We start from the raw sequence: 19207 nt of genomic DNA on the forward strand, positions 1-19207 counted from the left end.
GCAGCGTCACCCATCTCACAAGTCTTCAATTGAAACTATTTTAAACAAAAGTATTTCCCCACCTCAAATAAGGCCCACTAAGGCCCAATCATAACTGAATACAAACAACAACAACAACAAAACTAAAAGCAACAAATCTGAAACATAATATGAAACCATGAAGTTTCTTTTCTCTCTTTTTCGTTTTGTTTTATGAGACAGTGTTAATTGTAACCCTGGCTAGCTTGATATTATGTAGCATAAGCTAGCCTCAAACTCTCAGTAATCATCCTGCCTTGGCCTCCTGAATGTTGGGATTACATGCATGCACCAGCATGTCTAGAAATTGTAAACTGTTACACATTTGCCTTCAACTAAACATTCTGTAACCTGGCAACATCAGTAGACAGAAGAGAGTTTGACAGAACTCTGAAGAGAGGCACTAATGCAGTTCAGGAGCAGCTAGCTCTGTGAGACCATGATTACATGGAGTTAAACTCTCCTGGGAACTACTAACATTGGTGCCTCAGCCAGGATGGCAAGTGCATGGTCGCTTCTACAGCAAGCTCTTCAACATTAAGAAGGGTCCAAAAAAAAAAAAAAAAAAAAAAAAAGCAATTTAACACAGGCTCCTCCTTCTCTACTCTAGGCCTAGCAAGACAGAATTACAGCAGCACAATGGGAAAAAAGAAAAACCGCTGCCAAGATTCAGGACTTCCACCCCTAAAGAACCACAGACACTTACTCCAAAACATCTTTGTTATAAAATGTAGCAGCTACCTGGACCTGGGGTGGCTTTTCCCCATGCTCACGGTTCTCCCTCACTGGATGCTCTGACAGTCTCTGCAGGTAGGCAGTTACTGCCTGGGTGTCGGGGTACGTGGGAGCTGTTCTGGCTGAAGACACTTCGGCCGTTCCCACAATGCTCTGCTGAGAGGAAGTGGCGTTGCCAATTGTGGTCTCAACATTTCTCACATTCAGTTCAGCTTCTACCGCAGTGTTCTCAAAAACCTCTCCCTGCCCGTCCAGTGTCTCTGTGTGAGAGCTGGTGGCAGTGCTGGCATGACTTTCTGCTTGGGACTCAGACAGTGTCACACCTAAAGGGCAGCAATGGCTGTCTGATATTATCACATGGTCCTCTTTGTCTGTCATAGTGATGAGCAGCTGGCTGCACTGGTTGCATCTCTCCGGGACAGGCTTCAGATCCTGCGGAGGGAGGCACTGCACAAGTGCCAGGCTGTGGGACGCACCGCAGGCAACCTGGAGCACCACACGCCCGGCAAGGTGTTCCACCTTTTGCGGCTTTGTCACTGGGAAGGTGGTAGTGATGAGACCCAGCTGGCAACCGGTGCCCCATGCCCAGATCTCTCTGCTGATTGACAATGCCAGTGTGTGTTCCTCGCCACACGCCAACTGCAGAATCCTAACTGCTAACACCGGGCTGGTCTCTGAGTCAGAAATGCTGACAGGACTTGGCTCCGGTACATACTGCTGGTTAGCTATGGCACACTGGCCAGCAGCGTTCCCCCCCCACATGTACACCACCCCACTTTCTGTCACTGCCCCACTGTGGAAGCTCCCCGTTGCCACCGTAACGACATGATGCCCAGCCAGAGCACTTTCTAGAAGCGGGCTGCTTGGACAAATTTCTGCCGATTCACTTTTCCAGGGAAGGGTCCCAAAGCTGTAGACCTCGCCATCTAAGGTTCAAAAGAGAAAGAGGGCAGGTTAGTGAGCTAACCAGACATTTCATCAGCAAAAACCTCCAGAAGCTCAGCATAAGGACTAGGGAAAGTCAGAGCATTTTTACTCTTCCGTCTTTGGCACTCTGGAGAGTGGTGAGAATTTACAAGGTAAGGTACACGGGCCCACCACATCATCTCTCTCTCTCTCTCTCTCTCTCTTTATAGGGATTCAACTCAGGGCCTTTCGTGCTAAGTATGTACTCTACCAATGAACTCCATAGGTCCCCAGCTGAGATGAGTCTGCAGCTTTATGTAAGTTGGACACCTAATAACATGATTATTGCTTAAGCATGAGAACAATTGCTTAAACATGAGAACAATGAGAAGCTTTCCCCCCAACTACCCCAGCTTCTGTGAGATGGGGGTATCCCTGTGCAACCTAGGCTGGCTTGAAACTAACCATGCAGCCCATCGTAGCCTCAAACTTGTGGGAATCTAAATGAGCTACCACACCTGGCTACAACTCTAGGTTATTTTTCTATTAAAAATATTATTAGTGTGCATGTGAGATGTGGGGAAGGCTCATTCCACAATCCAAGGAGTTAGTTCTTTCCTTCTCTCATCATATAGGGAGACCAAACTCAGGTCATCAGGTTTGTGTGACAAGTGCCTTTACCTACTGAGCCATCTCATTGACCTAACTCTAGCTTTCAAAGGTACCATGTTAGTGAAAGGTTTTTCAGGTAGCTTAGTTAACATATTCCAAATATCGTATTTATAACAAAGGCTAGTTCTACAGCTCACTGCTAGAGTTTTTGCTCGGTATACATGAGGCCCCAGGTTCAATCCTCAGTTCTGCCAAAAGGAAAAGAAAAAGACCACTAGAATTCTTCCATTATATTCTTGAGATTTATACATTTTGAGATCCATACTATAGATATTAAACTTATAGTTCACATTTTTCAAATAAGTGCTTCCTAAAATCTTAATATAATATGTATCATAATAAAAGCAATACAATAATACACTAGAAAGAACACTTATATGCTCATGTTTATTCCCTAACACCTCTAAATCCAGGTTTAAGCTGTTTCCTAGAGTTTTTCTTCTCTTAGTTCTTACAATGAAAATGTAAAACATTATTAACATTTAAATGTCTACTAAGCAGAAATTTAAAACTAGGAATCAATGGGAATCTTGACCCAAATCTAACTTCCTATGACTAGGTTGGTAAAGTGGTATCAAGACTGAGGGCCTCTACTTTAGCCGCGAAGGTCATCACTCTGGGCTTCCCGGAGCACTGTGCTAAGACCCCATGGCCCCTGGTTATGGGGTAGTGATGGGAGATGTCATTCTGTAAATATGTTTCTCATACTGGTTAATGAATAAAGCGCTGTTGGCCAATAGGAAAGCAAGATAGGAGGGACTAGGAGACAAGGAGGAAAGAGGAAGTAGTAAGGAGGAGCCAAGATGGAGTCGGGAGAAAGCAGTATGCCGACCGGCTCCCCGGTAAGAGAAATACATAGATCAGCAGAAATGGGTTAATAATTATGGCAGAGCTAGCCGATAAGAAACAAGTAACCGGGCCAACAGAATTATATCTAATACAGAGTCTCAGTGTGTTATTTGGGGCTGGGGCGGCGGCGGGACCAGACCAGGTGGCGAGCGGAAAAACCATACTCGTTACAGGGTAGGGGGAGAAGGGCTCTGACAGGGTGGAGTTAAGTTGGGATTCTGCACTCACTTCCTTGCTTATCTGTGAATAACACCGTATTCACAGGTAATGAGGTAACACGGGAATTCTTGGGTTAGCCACAGCTCTTATTGGCATTACTGTTCTGATATGCCAAAACAGTCTCTGAGGTTAGTTATGTGTTGACTACTATAAATTTTAAAAATTACAATTCTTCCTTTTATTCAAGTTAATACAATGTCTTAAATTTACAAATAAATGTGACCTTTTTAAAAAAAAAAAAAAGGCAGTCAAGATATAAATTGAGAACAAAAGAGGAAAGCTGCAGCGAAGCTTACAACAAGCCTGCAGTAGCCAGAAGCCCCTTCCTGACCTAGGCCCGGCACGAGCAGCACTCTCAGCATCACCAAGCCACCCTGAAATACCTTCAGTCAGAAGAACTCCATGCCTCACACCCAGGGCTGCCTGAAGAACTGTCTTTCCTCCCCAGCCTGGCAACCTCTCTGGTGTTAGAGAAAAGGATCCTGTCCGCCAGATGTGGACCAGGCCTCTTTCTTTGGATCCTTCTGCCTCTGTTGAGCTACAAACATTAAAAAACAAACAAACAAACAAACAAAACAATGATTATTCCCACAACTCAAAACCGTTGTCTTCTGTCTCCAGGGCTGTCTTTCCTTCTGTCTGTCTGTATGCATTGGGGGAAGCAGGGCTGTGAATCTGAGATTGCCCCTTCTACCAGCACAGACATAAGGATGGCTAGGTCAGACAGTTCAATTAGCATTTGCTTTACACTTTGCTTATGTATGACACCAGGGCCAACATAATACAACTACTTATATGAAAGGCTAGGAGATAATCTAAGCCCACAAATTACTGGCCTCTAAGCAATAAATAGAGCTGAGATATTTTTATGGTTTATAATTGGCAGCACAAAATTTCTAATTTGAGAAAGATATGAGGAAACAAAATCTTTTGCATTGACTGTAAATCTAACTGCTATTTCCACTTGCTGGTGATGCTGGGGACTGAACCCAGCACCTTGCATGTAACAGGCAGGCACTGTATAACTGACCTTTATCCTTAGTCCACTGAAATTTAAAGGTTTTAAGCATTATTTGTATCTGGCATATACCTGAACATATATAGAGAGTACAACAATATTCTAATTATATATGTATGTATATGTAGTGGTCAGGATAACCGTCATGGTCAGGGTAACCATCATATTCCTTACATCAAACAAAAATTATTTCTTTGTATTTGGGCCATTCAAAATCTTCTCTACTAGCTATTTGGAAATACACAGAATGGGGTGTGGTGGCCCTCAACTGCAATCCCAACATTAGGGAGACTGGGGTACAAGCATGCTGAGTTGGACAGTCTGAGCTATAGAGTGAGACTCTATGTCTCAAAAACAAAAAAAGAAAGAATAAAAAAGAAAGAGAAATAGAGAGAAAAAGAAAAATCACTATCATCTACCGTTTACCCTAAATTCGGACAGAACATTCTAAGGTATTCTTCCTACACAAAGGCACCCTATCTATATACATTAACCACATCCATCCTTCCCATGTTCTGACAACCACTATTCTGCCCTCTTGTTTCAAGAGATCACCATTTTACCTTTCACATATTAAGTAAAGAGATATGGTATATGTCTTTTTATGCCTGACTTACTTCACTCAACAAAATGCCCATGCATGTTGCTGCAAATGACAAGATTTCATTCTTTTTTTATGGCTGAATATAGGTCACTGACAGTACACACCACTTTTTTTTTTTTTAACCCAAATTGACACCATATTTTGCCTACTGCCAGAGGAGTATGTTTTCTTTTCAAGATAGGGATTTCCTTCCCTTTGGATATATGCCCTGTCTGGCATTAGTGGTTCAGTGGCAGAATTCTTGCCTGCCACGTGGATACATGTCTCTACTTTTGCTAAACAGTATTCCCTTAAATTATAACTGGGCTTAATAATCTATGGAAGGAAAGCCACAATTTAACCTTCTCTTTAAATATCCTCTCTGAGTAGTTTTCTAGGAGTGATTGAAAAAAACTGATTATAAGAAAAGATGTCTACAAGAGTTCTAAGATAATGAAGTTCCTTTATAAGCAAAAGAAACTAACAGAGCTTTTCTCTAACCACCTTTACCTATCAATTACAGAAGCAACCCTGCGCTCTCATGTAATACCACTGAAAAGAAAAATCAAACTAAACATTACTTATAACCACATGGATTTGTCTGCAGGGGAGGAGAAAACGATTTTACCTTTTCGTCTTCGAGTCCATGGGTCAGGAGGAACACTCCATCACCAAATCATTCCCTTCGCAGAAGTTCTTTCTATCAAGACCTAAACAGAAAACACTGTTTAGTAAACACTAAAAGACTAAGTAGGAAGCACAGAGCATAGTGGGAAAATGTGAATGCTCTGCCATTGTAACTCTTCCAAAGGAAAGCAGGGAGGGAAGGGCGGGCAGCCTCTAACAAGTGAACACTCACTGACTAATACATACTAAGAGGAACTATTCAAACTATTTCAGAGCCTGCCTACCCAGAGTCAAACATCAAGACCCAGCCTGCCCACTGAACTTGTAAAATGCCTGCTGACCATCCAATGAAACATCCAAGAAGAAAAGGGAATCTGCATTCTAGACAATGGATTTTTCAGGTTTTTAAAAATTATTATAGGGGAGGTCATTCAATCTGAAAACCAATGCATTCGGTATAAAAGGCACACATAGACTGTAGTAGTCTGAAAGAGACGTCCCCATTTATTTGAATACTCGGTCCCCGGTTGGTGGAACTGTTTGGGAAAGATTAGGTGTGGCCCTGTTGGGAGTGTGTCACTGGGGCAGTCTTCAATAACCAAGTGCCATTCCCAGTGCAGCCCACCTCGGCGTACAGCTCCAGAGCTTCAACCTGCTGTGGCCTCTTCCCCTTTGCTCTGCCATCATGAATTCTAACCCTTTCAACCCTGAGCCCAATTAAACATTTTATAAGTTGCTGTAGTCTTGGTGTTTCATCACAGCAATAGAAAAGTAACTAATACAAATATTAAGGTTACTTTTTAAATACTTCTGGGACACATAAAAATTTAAATTCCAACTGGGAAATCTCAGTAATATATCACATCCAAGTTAATTTTCAATAGCAAAAAAATGTTAATTATTAAGTTACTTTATGCATTTAATTAAAATACAGTATCTATTCACTGCAACTTATGTGGTAATTTCCCCAAACCAATCTCATTTCAAAACTAAGATGTATCAAATCCAAAAAGGCAGAAGAAATCTGGATTTTTAAATGAGCTCATTTGTTACGAGTAGTTTTCTCACCAGCCTGGTCCCACAGCCGCATCAGCCCCAAATAACACACAGAAACGTTGTATTAGATATAAAGCTATTGGCCTGTTACTAGTGTTTCTTATTGGCTAGCTCTGTCTTAAATATTAACCCATTTCTATTAATCTTAAGTATTTCCACATGGTCTTATCTTACTGGAGTGAGGATCTGGACCTCTTGTCTCTCAAGTCTCCTCATCTTGAATCTCTACTACATCTCCCAGGATCCTCTTTGTCTTCTAGTCCCGCCTATCTTGCTTTCCTATTTGCCAACAGTGCTTTATTCATTAACCAATAAGAGAAACATATTTACAGAATGACATCTCCCATTACTCATTCTAGGCCCAGAACTTGCCATTTATCTAGACAGGCTAAGGGTATTAGTATGGCAGAAGCCCTTCACCCTACCCAATCACCGTAAAGGTAGCATTACTTATGCCCCAGCATGTTGACTGGTGGAGGGACCATCTACCAGCACTGTACCACAAGCTGGGTGCTCTCCAGAGCTCAGTGCAACTTTTTTCCAACACAGTTGCCCACACTGCCTGGAATGCCAAGGACACACTTTAACTAGACATGACAGGGCTCTTGTTCTAGGCTTTGGAGAAACTTCATAAGGACAAGTCACACATGTATAAAAAAAAAGTACACATGCATGCATATACAACACAAACAAACACCACACATTGAACTGGTAAGAAAAACACCAGAAAGAAAAAAAGAGAGAGAGATCTTAAATATCTTGGGGTAATTCCACATTCAAATTGTTTAATAAAACTAATCCTGCAGGGGATGTAGCTGAGTAGTAAGAGCACTTAGTGTATACTGACCCAGTATTTCCACCAAGTAACCAAATAAAATATAGTCCTCTACCCAGAACCCAGGCATAGAAGCAATTGACCACAATTCCATCTCTCAGGAAGCTGAGGCAGGAGACTCAAAGTCAAAGCCAAGCTGGGCGTGGTGGCACACATCTGTGGTCCTAGCACTTTGAGGCTGAGCTAGATTATCTTGAGTTCAAGGACAGCCTGGGCTACATAAAACTACCTTAATAAATAAATAGATTAATTATTCATAAACAGAAAAGGTTCAAGGTTAACTGGATATACAACAAGCCCTTGTCTCAAAATATAACAACAAAAATCATCCACTGAAAAGAGCTAAATAAAGATTACTGTACAAAAATAATGACCCATTAATTTAAAAATCAATGTTTAAAAAAAAAAAACAAGCAAAGGAAATGTTGAATGAATTTTAATTTTAAAGGCACCCAAATTCATTTTTAAAAAATACAAGCAATAAAGCCCTATTTCTGGGGACAATCTAATACTGTGCCCAGATTTCTATTTTCCACAGAGGGTGTAGCTCTGCAAACAACCCACACTGGCAGGGAGATCTAAGGTCCATCTGCTTATTCCAGACTGCCTGGAGTTCTCACTGCTTCCCATCTGTGTATCCGGAGGAAATTACTTTCTACTTTGTAAAAGAGCTTAATTTAGAATGGTTTTGGATCCTTCAAAGTTGTATGGAAGGTACTTTGTAAACAGAAGGTAAATCTCAATAAACGTAATATTATTTGATAAACAGAATGGTTAGCTGCTACTGACTCTGAGACAGCAACTAGCTTTAAAGATGTTCATTTCACCACAGGCAATGAAACGCTGAACCCAGACATACTCTGTGCTCATCTTCAGGAGTGTACTTCTGATTTCAATACCTAGCAGGAGCCAGAGGACCCTTCTAGGAGCCATTTCCTGAAATAAATTTACCACATCAAGACTCAATTTTGCCCTGCTGCCTGACAACCACAACTGCGGTAAACTGGATATACTGGCTTATGATCCCAGCTAACAGGAAGCTGAGGCAATAGACCTGTCATGAGTTCAATGCTACCCTGGAATACAAGAGTTAGTCCCAGTCTAGGCTGGGCTAGAGTATAAGAAACTGTCTCAAAAAAGGTGTGACAAAAGCAAAATAAAAACAAACAAACAAAAAAAAAAAAAAAAAAAAAAAGAAATTCAAGGTCATCCTCAGCTACAAAGAGGGTGTGAGGATAGCCTAGGTTCCAAGTGTCCCTCTCCCCCACCCTCCAAAGGGCAGGGGGAGAAAACCCATTTTATAGATACTTGATTAATATTGTTGTAGACACATTTCCCTTCCTCCCTCCCTACCCCCCTTCTTCCCTTCCTTTTCTTAATACGGTCATTCTATGTAGCCCAAGCTAGCCTCAAACTGGTGACCTCCTCCCTCAATTCCCCGGGTACTAATTATAGGTGTGCACCCCCACACTGGCTTCGCTTTCTTATATCGGCTTTAAGATGTTTGACTTTTCAGGAGGACATCAAATAGAACAATGAAAAGGAGAGACACTATGGGCGGATACTGCAGTGCAGAGCTCATATGCTTAGGGAAATTGTTATCAACCCACCATATTAACACCTCTCCTCAATTACCAATTAACCAATTACCACAGTAAAAAGGGAAAGCCAAAAAATAAATAAAAAAAAGTGTCTCTAATGTTTCTCTGATTGCTTCTCCATTCACATAGACTTTAAGTTGGTGGAAATGGCCCAATGGGTCTCCTCTTCAGAGACTACTCTCCCTAGGTGAAACAGCCTCTGCTTTTCTTCTGTTAACAGTACCTTTCTCCAGTGGCCTGCTCTGTATTAACTAACTCTGATAAAGGCGCTGTATAAACAGCTCTTATGGTGGAGTTCACTTACCTTCAAGGCATTTCTTTGCACAGATCAACAGAATCTCCACAAAACAGACAGCCTAGGCTCCAGTGCTTCTAGCTGCTTATTAAGTTCTAGGAGCCAAAAGCCAAAGCTAGACTAACTTTAGAGCATGCCACTCTGCAAGCTCTTCTCTCCTGCACATTAAGAAGGCTCAACCCTCAGGTGACATGTAAAAATTAAGAGCAAACCTTGGTCCCCACTGGATATGCACCTTCCAGTGAGGGGAAAATGAGCTGTGTATTGTTAAAGATGCTGTTTTGACATCAGGATCTAGGAATGCCCTAAAAGGAATATGGCCTAGTGTCCTAATGGTAGCTAAAAAGAGCTATAAGCCACACATGTTGGTACATACCTATAATCCCACAACTTGGGAGGCTAAGGCAGGAGGCCTGCCTTGAATTTGAGGCCAGCTTGAGTAATAATGCAGATCCTGTCAACTATCTATATTTCCATACTATCAGAACCAGAAATCCAAAGTCTGAAGCTCTGAAAGCTTCTCTTACAGCAGGAGTCCAATCTGACCTTCCATTTGGTCAGCTGTAAAATCCGACCTGAACCAATGAGAGATTTGTTATTTTGTCCCTCTAGGGCAAATATTGACCTGCCCTTTTGCTGCAGAAATATCAGTATGATCAGAGCCTGGCACAGACCCAGGGGAGGTGCCACATAACACAGCTTATATACCTGTTCAGAGGAGAAAAATCTCCTCTGAATGTGCCACCACGCCATGCCACTGCTCTTTTCACATGGTTTAAAATGGGTCTTTGGGGGCTCAAGAGATGACTCAGAGGTTAAGAGCACAGGCTGCTCTTCCAGAGGTCCTGAGTTCAATTCCAAGCAACCACATGATGGCTCATAACCATCTATACTTGAGATCTGGTGCCCTCTTCTGGCATACATGCATACAGAACACTGTATACACAATAAATAAATCTTAAAAAAAAAAAAAAATGGGTCTTTGGGACTGGTAATATAATTTGAAAGTAGAATGCTTGCCTAACAAGTCTGAGACCATGGGTTTAATCTCAAACCCTACAAAGGATATTTTTATTAATAGCAATGGTTGGGTGGTGGTGGCACACGCCTTTAATCCCAGCACTTGGGAGGCAGAGGCAGGTGGATCTCTGTGAGTTCAAGGCCAGCCTGGTCTACAGAGCTAGTTCAGGACACAGTGAAACCCTGTCTCAAAAAAATCAAAACAAAATAAAAGCAAACAGTAATTCAAGTTACAAAAGTAATGATAATAATGATTAAAACTGAACAGGACCAGCAAAACGGCTCAATGGTAAACTTGGCCACCAAACCTGATGCCCTGAGTTCAATCCCTGGGACTCGGGTGGTAAAAAGAAAAGTGGTTCTGACCTCCACATGCTCACCATGTCATGAGTACACCCACACACCTATAAATAACAAATGTATTTTTTAAAATGACTACACATTAAGATAGGAAGGTAAACTGGCCATGGTGACACACCCCTTTAATCCCAACATAAAGGCAGAGAGAGGTAGATCAAAAGTCATGACCAGCCTCAGCTATAGTAAGTTACAGGCTGCCCTGGGCTACACAGGACTCATGACCTTGTTTCAAAAAGAATTAATACCAGAAACAGGAAAGCAATAAAACAAAGGAGGGAAGTGTATCATAAACTCTGAGAAGTTACAGATTATCTAGAGGTATTAGTGACACAAAATTACTAGATTTTCAAGTAGCTATCCACAATTTGTTTCCTTTTTGTCTACACAGGCGAGGTGGAGTTATGAGACAGAACTTCACACTGTAGTCCAGGTTGCTTTGAACTCTGCAATCCTGCCTTAACCTTGTAAAATCCCGAGATTATATGTATGAGTCACTATACCTGACTAGTGTTGCAGTTTGTTATAATGTAATAAACCAGAGTTCACACTGTGGATACAGTAACTAGTTATTTAAGAGACTCTGATATGTCACACAGAAAAATACCTAGCAATTATTTGCTCCTGGAGTCTTGATCACTATATTTACATGTGGATTAAGGCATGCATGAACTCCAACATAAGTCCACAAATATCCTAGACACCAACAACTGTTTCTTGACACTGACTCCTTTACCAGGCATGCAAGGCAAAAGACAGAGGACAACTTACCTTCAAGAACTGATAAGCTAATCAACTGGGACTGTCACAGACATTTCAAATTCTAATCCCTTCTTCATAAAACATTCTTCACATCTTTACCTAGAGTAAGGGAACTCAGTAAATTGGTGCACTGAGTGAATCCAGTAGACTAGCTTAGAAAGCTACTTACTACTTATAACTTTATATTAATGGGATAATGTCCTTACTAAGTCTTCACTTATTTAAAACTCCTGGAGGTCATAAAGCATAGATTTTCTTATGCCTTGTATCCACACTAACCACTACAAACAAGCTGTCTATATTTAAAGGAGAACCTAAATGCAAGACACAGCCCTTGACTGAAGTTGCAGGTGGTTGGCCCAACACTCAGTTATAGTCTTTTCCTCCCCTAACTTTTTAAACATGTAATTATTTAGCACGTGTGTGTGTGCATGCATGCATGCCTGTTACATGCATGTATTGCATATGAACCAGAGGACAAATTTTGGGAGTCAATTCTCTTTCCACTACATGGATCAAGGACACTGAACTAGACTGAACTAATGTGGTCAGGCTTGCTCCCTTTACCCTCTGAGCCTCTCCCTACAGCCAACCTTCTTTCAATGGTGTGTAGCTTTAACCCAGACCTACCCAAACTCAGAACACTTCTGTCAGAATCCTCTAAGAAGTAAGGGTTTGTGGCCATGGCACAAGAGATGCCCAGTAATATTCATTTAGTTCCTTTCTGTACCTACAGAAGTTTTAAATTTTGGGTTTTCCAAAATTAGCAGGATTCCCAGGAAACTTTTTATAATATTGCCATGGCAATGTTGTTGCTGTGTCTAAGAATTTGATATTTAACTCCTAGAATTGTAATATCTCAGGATAATGCATTTACTAACTACTGTAATCAATTCAAAATAAAGTGCTCAAGACCACATAAAATATTGGTAGCTTCCTAAGTCAGTCCATATCCAAATTCCTCTCAGGGCACTGTGGATGAATTTGCTCCCAGCACTTTAGGAGTAAGATGGGTCTATGACTCCTTATGGTCTTCAAATGGAGCTCACTCCTCATTTCCTGAAAGGAGAAAGCACTTCCCAGGACATGGGTCTATTTCCTCTCCACAGAGCAGCTCTGCACAGAGACTCTGCCACAGCACATTCCTGTCTTCCTGCAGGGAGACAACAGCTGCTTCAGACTCTACTGTTCTGAAGCTACAAAGTAAAATAAAGCATGTGAGGAAAGGCCCTGGTTATAAATAAAAAAAAAAATTAAAATGCACTTTCACAGACCATCTCAGCCATACATAAAAATAAGTATCAAACCTATGTCCTCAGCAACTGGTTTTTAACAGACAACAACATACTTCAAATTTGCTTCACTCCACAGCCCAGGGTGGCCTTGAACTTGCAGTTCTGCTTCAGCCTCCCAGGTACACGCCACTGCCCAGTTAGCACCTTTTCACAGCAGAAGAAAGTTACCTAAAATACAGCTCATGTTCACTCTTACAGTTTATGTTCTATCATTAGCTGCACACAGAGAAGTAAACAATGCTACTGTTTTTTAACTAAATGTAAATATACCTTATTGTATGTAAAAACCCTTTGGTATGTGCTTCTTTCACTCAAAATAATGCCCTTACGATAAGTATAGACCTAATTAATTCACCTTTTTATTAGGCAATAAGTACATTCAACTGCATGAATAAGCCAGTTTATCTATTTTCCTGTTGGTGCACAGTTGGATTGTTTGGCTTCATTACTATATTAGAGTTCTAATATCATTCTTGCTACATGTTTGTTCAGAAAGCTACCCCAGATTTAAGTTGTGAAACTGGCTCAATAATATTTACATGGTGGAAGAAAAAAAAATACTACTGGAATGGATGTTACCCAGACACCATCATTCAGACACACAACCAACATCTTAACACAGGGGTAACATGAACAGGAACTATGGATGACCCAGAAGAAAAAATATTTATAAATACTTGATAAGTAAGAGAAAGATGAGTTGGTCAATTTGTGGCCTTAAAGAGACAAAAGCTAACCTTCTCTTTGGGTATAACTCACTGGCAGAAAAATGAACTGCCAAAAAAATCTGTAAATCAAACACATCTTCTGCTTGTAAGACTGAAAAACAACAATAAAAAAAACTATCTTCTTCAAACTTGAAAGAATTATATAATTGGAGAAAGTTCTCAATAATTTGTCAATTTAATTGTTTTTCCAGCCAGACATGGTGCTACAAACTTGTAGTCCTAGCACACAGGTGGCTGAGGCAAAAGGATCGTGAGTCCAGGTCAGCCTGAACTACATAACCAAAAACAATACAAAATCAAACAAAAGGCATAAGCTAAACATACTACCATCATCACATATCCAGAGAACTCAGGGTCCAGACGGGAAAATGAGTGCAACTCTAAAAAGAACAATCTCCTGCTCTGCTGATGTCTTATGTGTACATTACTGGTTACCAAAGGTGGCTGGCTGCCACTTTTTATTACTAATTGTTGGCAATTAATGGAAAAGAGTTAAAATAAAGAAACACCAGGCTTGGGAGACTGACTGTCCAATAAGCTGTGCAAGCATGGGCACCAGTTCAGGTCCTCGACACCCATGTAAAAGCCAGCAGCATGTGTCTATAACCCTGGGGAGGTACGGTGAGAGAGCAACAGCATCCATGGAGGCAAGACGATCCCTGGAGTTTATTGGCTAGCCAGTCTAGTGAGGGCCAGATTCAGTGAGAGATCCTACTGCATACATAAAGTGTAGAGGGATGGCAGAAGACAGTAGATGTTGACCTTTAGCCTCTGTATATGTACACACACACACACACACACGCACGCACGCACGCACGCACGCAAATCCAAGTTAGATGTGGTGCATATACCTAGGATCCCAACTCTTGTCAGGTGGAGGCAGGAGTTTCAAGACTTCAAAGCCATGGAGCTATAAAAACTGTCAAAAAAAAAAAAAAAAAAAAAAAGGAGGAAAGAAGGAAGGAAGGAAAGGAGGAAGGGAGGAGGGGAGGGAGGGAAGATCCTACCAAGGGGGAAAAAAAAATCTATCTTTAATCCAGATGGAATCTGTGGAAAACATAATTCTGCAAAAGTTCTAAATGGAGCTATGGTCTGGAAGTCCCTGAAATGTTCACAGCTCTCCTCCCAGTGCCTGCAACAGAGTTCAGAAGTCGTGAGAACAGGCCTCCTCATGCCATCTCAGCTATCAATGCCTGCCTCCTCCCTTCTTGTTCAACCCACAATCACCAAGTCTCATATTAACAGAGGTAAAGTTGGGGATTAGGTATAGCAATCTATAAATGCTTTGTCTTCTTGTCTTCCAAATTCCTGCTGTGAGATGGTCCTCCAATCTCCAAGATTTCAGGAGTTCCTTCAATCATGCAGGCAGAAAGCATCCATTCTTGGCCGAGCAGGATCTACAGCCCTGCTCAGTATTAAGAAGTGCTAGAAAATGGGAGCTTCAAGATGAGAATGCCGCTCATCTGGCAGAGTGCTTGCCTAGCATGGTGGAAGGAGGGAGACTCTGGCAGGTTGTCCCCTGAACTCCACTTGCACTGGCAAAAACAGGCACACCATAAAGAAATGTAATTTTTAAAATGTTTAAAGCATGTGTCTAGCTATCCTTGGGCCTACAGAAATTCTTTTGACCTTTCTGTATTACCAAACTACTAAACTACACAATGTACCATAAACCACTATATTATCTCATTTACCAAAGTAAAGATCTTTGAATAAAGTAAGCATATGGAAATATAGAAACACATTTACTTAATTAAAAATAATTGCTTCCTCTTTTTTTTTTTTTTTTTTTTTTTTTTTTTTGAATGTGGGATTGGGAAGTTAAGGCAGTCTTTTGTAGCCCTAGGCTAGTTTCAAAGGACTATATAACCAAGGATGACCTTGAATCCTGACCCTCCTGATTCTATGTTGAGATTACAGGCATGCCTGAGTTAATATTTTAAACCCTTTGAATAGTGTTGACTTCAAAAGCCACCAATACACACACACACACACACACACACACACACACACACACACACACACTTAAGGCACTTAAACACAACCCTCTTGAAGTCCTTTGACATGGGGATCTTACTCAGTAGCTCAACTCAGGCTAGCCTAGAACTGTGTCACTGTGGCTGTTCTCAGCCTTGAAATCCCTGATTCAGTCTCTGGAGTCAACACCACTTGCCCAAATGAGCGAGCAAGCTTGCTTGCCTGCCTGCCTTCCTTCCTTCCTTCCTTCCCTCCTTCCTTCCTTCCTCCCTTCCCTCCCTCCCTCCTTCCTTCCCTCCCTCCCTCCTTCCTTCCTTCCAGGGGGTGGTTGGACACAGGGACTCACTTCACTATGTAGCTCTGGCTGTTCTCAAAGCCACCATGTAGACCAGGCTGGTCTAGAACTTAGCTTAAGGTGTCTCTTTCTCTCAACATCTGTACCTGATTCTTCAACCCAGGAGGCAGAGGCAGGCGATTCTCTGTTGAGTTGGATGCCAGCCTGATCTATAAGATGAGTTCCACAACAACCAAAGCTACACAGAGAAACCCTGTCTCAAAAAAAAAAAAAAAAAAAAAAAAAAAAAAAAAAAAAAACCCAAAAAACCAAAACAAGACAAAAAAAAAAAAAAAATTCTTTTCTTGAGCAGGGTGTGGTGGTTTTGGCTTGCAATCCAGCCCTGGAAGACTAGGGCCAGCCTGGTCTACAGAGTGAGCTCCAGGCTAGCCTGGAAGTCAGAGGACAACACAAAGAACTTCAGGAACTGAACTAAAATCACCAGGTTTGGTGACAAGTACTTTTACCCACTGAGCCATCTCTACTGGCCCATGGTTTTAAATTTTAACATTATAAAACAGCTTTGAATTTCTTATTTGAATTTTCTTTATTTAACTATAAACTCTTAATCTGCCAATACTAGTCATGAATTAGGAAGTAATAAATATTGACTAGGTGTAGATTATATCAGCATATTTTCCATATTAAAATATCTTTATGAAATACCAAAGCCACTAGAGATCAACTTGAAATAATTTTTTCCTCTAATTACAAGTCATGAAGTTATTTCTTAAAATGAAGAATAGTTGTGGTTCTATCAGAGACCGTCAATGGAAAAGCTCATGTCTTCCTTAAGGGCCTATTGGCTACTGGTAATTATTGACAAAGAAGCTCGTGCCCTCATTAGGAAGCCTAATACCATCCTCTCAGATGCCTCTCTCCACTCCTTCAATGTCTATGCTTAAATCTGTGTTATACCCTTTTCTGAATAAACTCCAATTTTGCTTCTTTCAAAATATTATTTTTCCTACTTCTTGGAAAACAAAAGGTCACGATGTAGCCTGATTCATGATATGCTAGATGAAATTAGTAACTATAAAAAGAGTTACAATATATCAGATATTTCCCATGATCCAGGTACAGCAATAAATGGTGCATGAACCATACATGTAAAGGCACTGATAACAAGAAAGTCTAGTGTAGAGTTAAGGAAACTGAGGCAAAGAGGCTCAAAGAAAGATGTGTTCAAGGTATTCCAAAGCCTAGGACTCTTAACCACTGTGCTTCTATTATTAAAATATTATACAACTCACTTTGTATTGCAGTGTCCACCTATAATCCTAATATTCAGGATGCTGAGGCAGGAGGAGCTCCACAAGTTCCAGGCCAGACTAGGCTACACAGTGAGTCAATGAATCAAAACTATGAAATAAAGAGCAAATTTTTCGCTGACCTCAATTACCTAACACATGTATATGGTAAACAAACAAGAATAAAAAAGTATGACCTACTGCTTTGTTGCATTTCAGTACCTGCTCAGATCAGAATAAACCTACATCACACAGTTGATCCTTGACAGCCATTTAAAGAACATTTAGAAATGTAAGAGCAATAGAATACGAACCTTAATTTGGGTACAGTAGTTAGTTATTCCCCCTTTCCATCCTAAACCAAAAAGAAAGTGCTGTTCTTGGCCACCCCAGTTCAGCCAGTGTGCTTTTCCTCTTTGGCTAAACAGTAATAAGCTTGCTTCTACAAATCCACAGTTGCTAGTCTGCAAAATAGCACTGTTGCCCGGAGGACCAACATCAGTGTGTGGACCATTTCCTCAGGATAGCCCCTGTGTTCTTTTCCTGTCTTCACGATGCCTATTCTCTCCTCTTGTGGATCATCTGATTGATTTGGTCAAACTACCAAATTACTAACATCAGAGTCCTTTAATTTTCCGCAAACGCTGTTTCAAGCCACCAAAAGCCACTTTTCACCGCGATTTGCATCCTGGGGCAAACCCACTTTGGTCACTCAGTAAGGTTCACTGGCTTGCCAGCTCGGCGCCCACTGTGGGCAACCCTCCTGAGTGAATGGGCGGAAAGCAGCGTGGGTGGAGGCGGGAAGAGGGGACACGAAGGAATGCCACACAGCCGGACCTCCCGGACCCGGAGGGTGGGGACCCGGGCCGAGCCACCACGTCCCAGGCTCTTCCACGGACAGGCGCCATCCCCGTAGGTCAGCGCAGCACGCTCCCGCACCTCGGCCGACCCGCCGTGGAACCCAAGGACCGCCCGGACCCGCGCGGGCTCACCTGACGCTCCCGCAGCTCCGCGCTCTTCGCCCGCCCGGCGCGAGCCCGACGGCACCGCCGGGACCCGAGATCAGCTGATTCACGGGGGCGGGGCCTCCGGCCAGGGGCGGAGCCGCAGGAGGCCGGCCGGGGAGGAGGGCCCGCGGAATGGGTGGAGCTAATCAGGAGCTGCCGACGGCGTCCGGCAAGAGTCAAGATTGCTTGGAACGCATCAGCAACTGCAGGCAAAATACTTAGTTTGGGCGCAACCATTTTTGTCCTAGGGCGCACTTTAGCAGCAACCGAAGACTTGGTGAACCGAACCGACCTAGCTGCCTAAGCGTTTCCACGGTAACGGTAGGCCACGCTTGAGGATGGAGGCTACTGCAGGTTATGTTAGCTCAAACTGTGAGATATACAAGAAAAAAAAAAAAAAGTGACAATCTTACCTAGTAGAGGATGACTGCACACGCCTGTAAGCCCAGCACTCAGAAGCAGAAGCAGCAGGATCAGGAATTCGAGGCCAGCCACACAGCCATCCTGAGCTAGGTGAGAACGCCTCAAGAAAAATAAAAGTGAAAACATGAACTATCCTCAAGCTTTATTAATGGGCTGTCCCCTAACGAAGACTGTTTCTTTCCTCGAATGACGTCACCTCTCCACGAGTGTGCGTTTGCCTCGTGTTCACCCCAAAGGTAGAGTGAGGAAGGAACGAGTCAGGAAGAAATGAATTGTCCACCCTCATGACCCCCTCGGGGCTCGTCCTTATACGTTAAAACTGTTTTGCTTGCCTCATAGTTTCACAACATCCGCACTTGTCCTGGTTCCAGTCCTCTGACTGCACCTCTAAATCCTCCCCCGAACATTTCCCGGAACAGCTACCCTCACAACACAGCAAGAGCGAACTCTGCTGCTAGACAGTGTGCATCGCTGGACCTACAAACTTACATTTACTCCATTTAAGATAGATATATATTACGGATCTAAAGCTCCTACATGCAATGCCCTAACTGGTTCTTCCATCCTGACTGACTACATTAGGTAGAACAAAGGGATTAGCCCAGTGACACCCTGCCATGAGGTTTAAATAAAAGGCAAG

At 42.1% G+C, this 19207-nt stretch overlaps 1 protein-coding gene across 3 annotated transcripts in view; it reads right to left on the reverse strand.

The window, feature by feature from the left end:
- Als2 (alsin Rho guanine nucleotide exchange factor ALS2) overlaps positions 1-18622 on the reverse strand; it is a 66729-nt gene extending 48107 nt beyond the window's left edge. For 2 of the 3 annotated variants that reach the window (XM_051190280.1, XM_051190281.1), the window contains exons 1-4: positions 18558-18622; positions 5629-5710; positions 3783-3937; positions 760-1679 (exon numbers count right to left, since the gene is read on the reverse strand). In XM_051190280.1, the coding sequence (XP_051046237.1) occupies positions 760-1679; positions 3783-3937; positions 5629-5648 (1095 nt within the window). In that variant the 5' untranslated portion in view covers positions 5649-5710; positions 18558-18622. The remainder of the gene's footprint in view (positions 1-759; positions 1680-3782; positions 3938-5628; positions 5711-18557) is intronic. The other variant, XM_051190279.1, reaches the window with a different exon arrangement.
- Positions 18623-19207: the final 585 nt, after the last annotated feature.

This window comes from Phodopus roborovskii, unplaced genomic scaffold (genome assembly GCF_943737965.1).
Source record: "Phodopus roborovskii unplaced genomic scaffold, PHOROB, whole genome shotgun sequence".
Taxonomy (NCBI): Eukaryota; Metazoa; Chordata; class Mammalia; order Rodentia; family Cricetidae; genus Phodopus; species Phodopus roborovskii.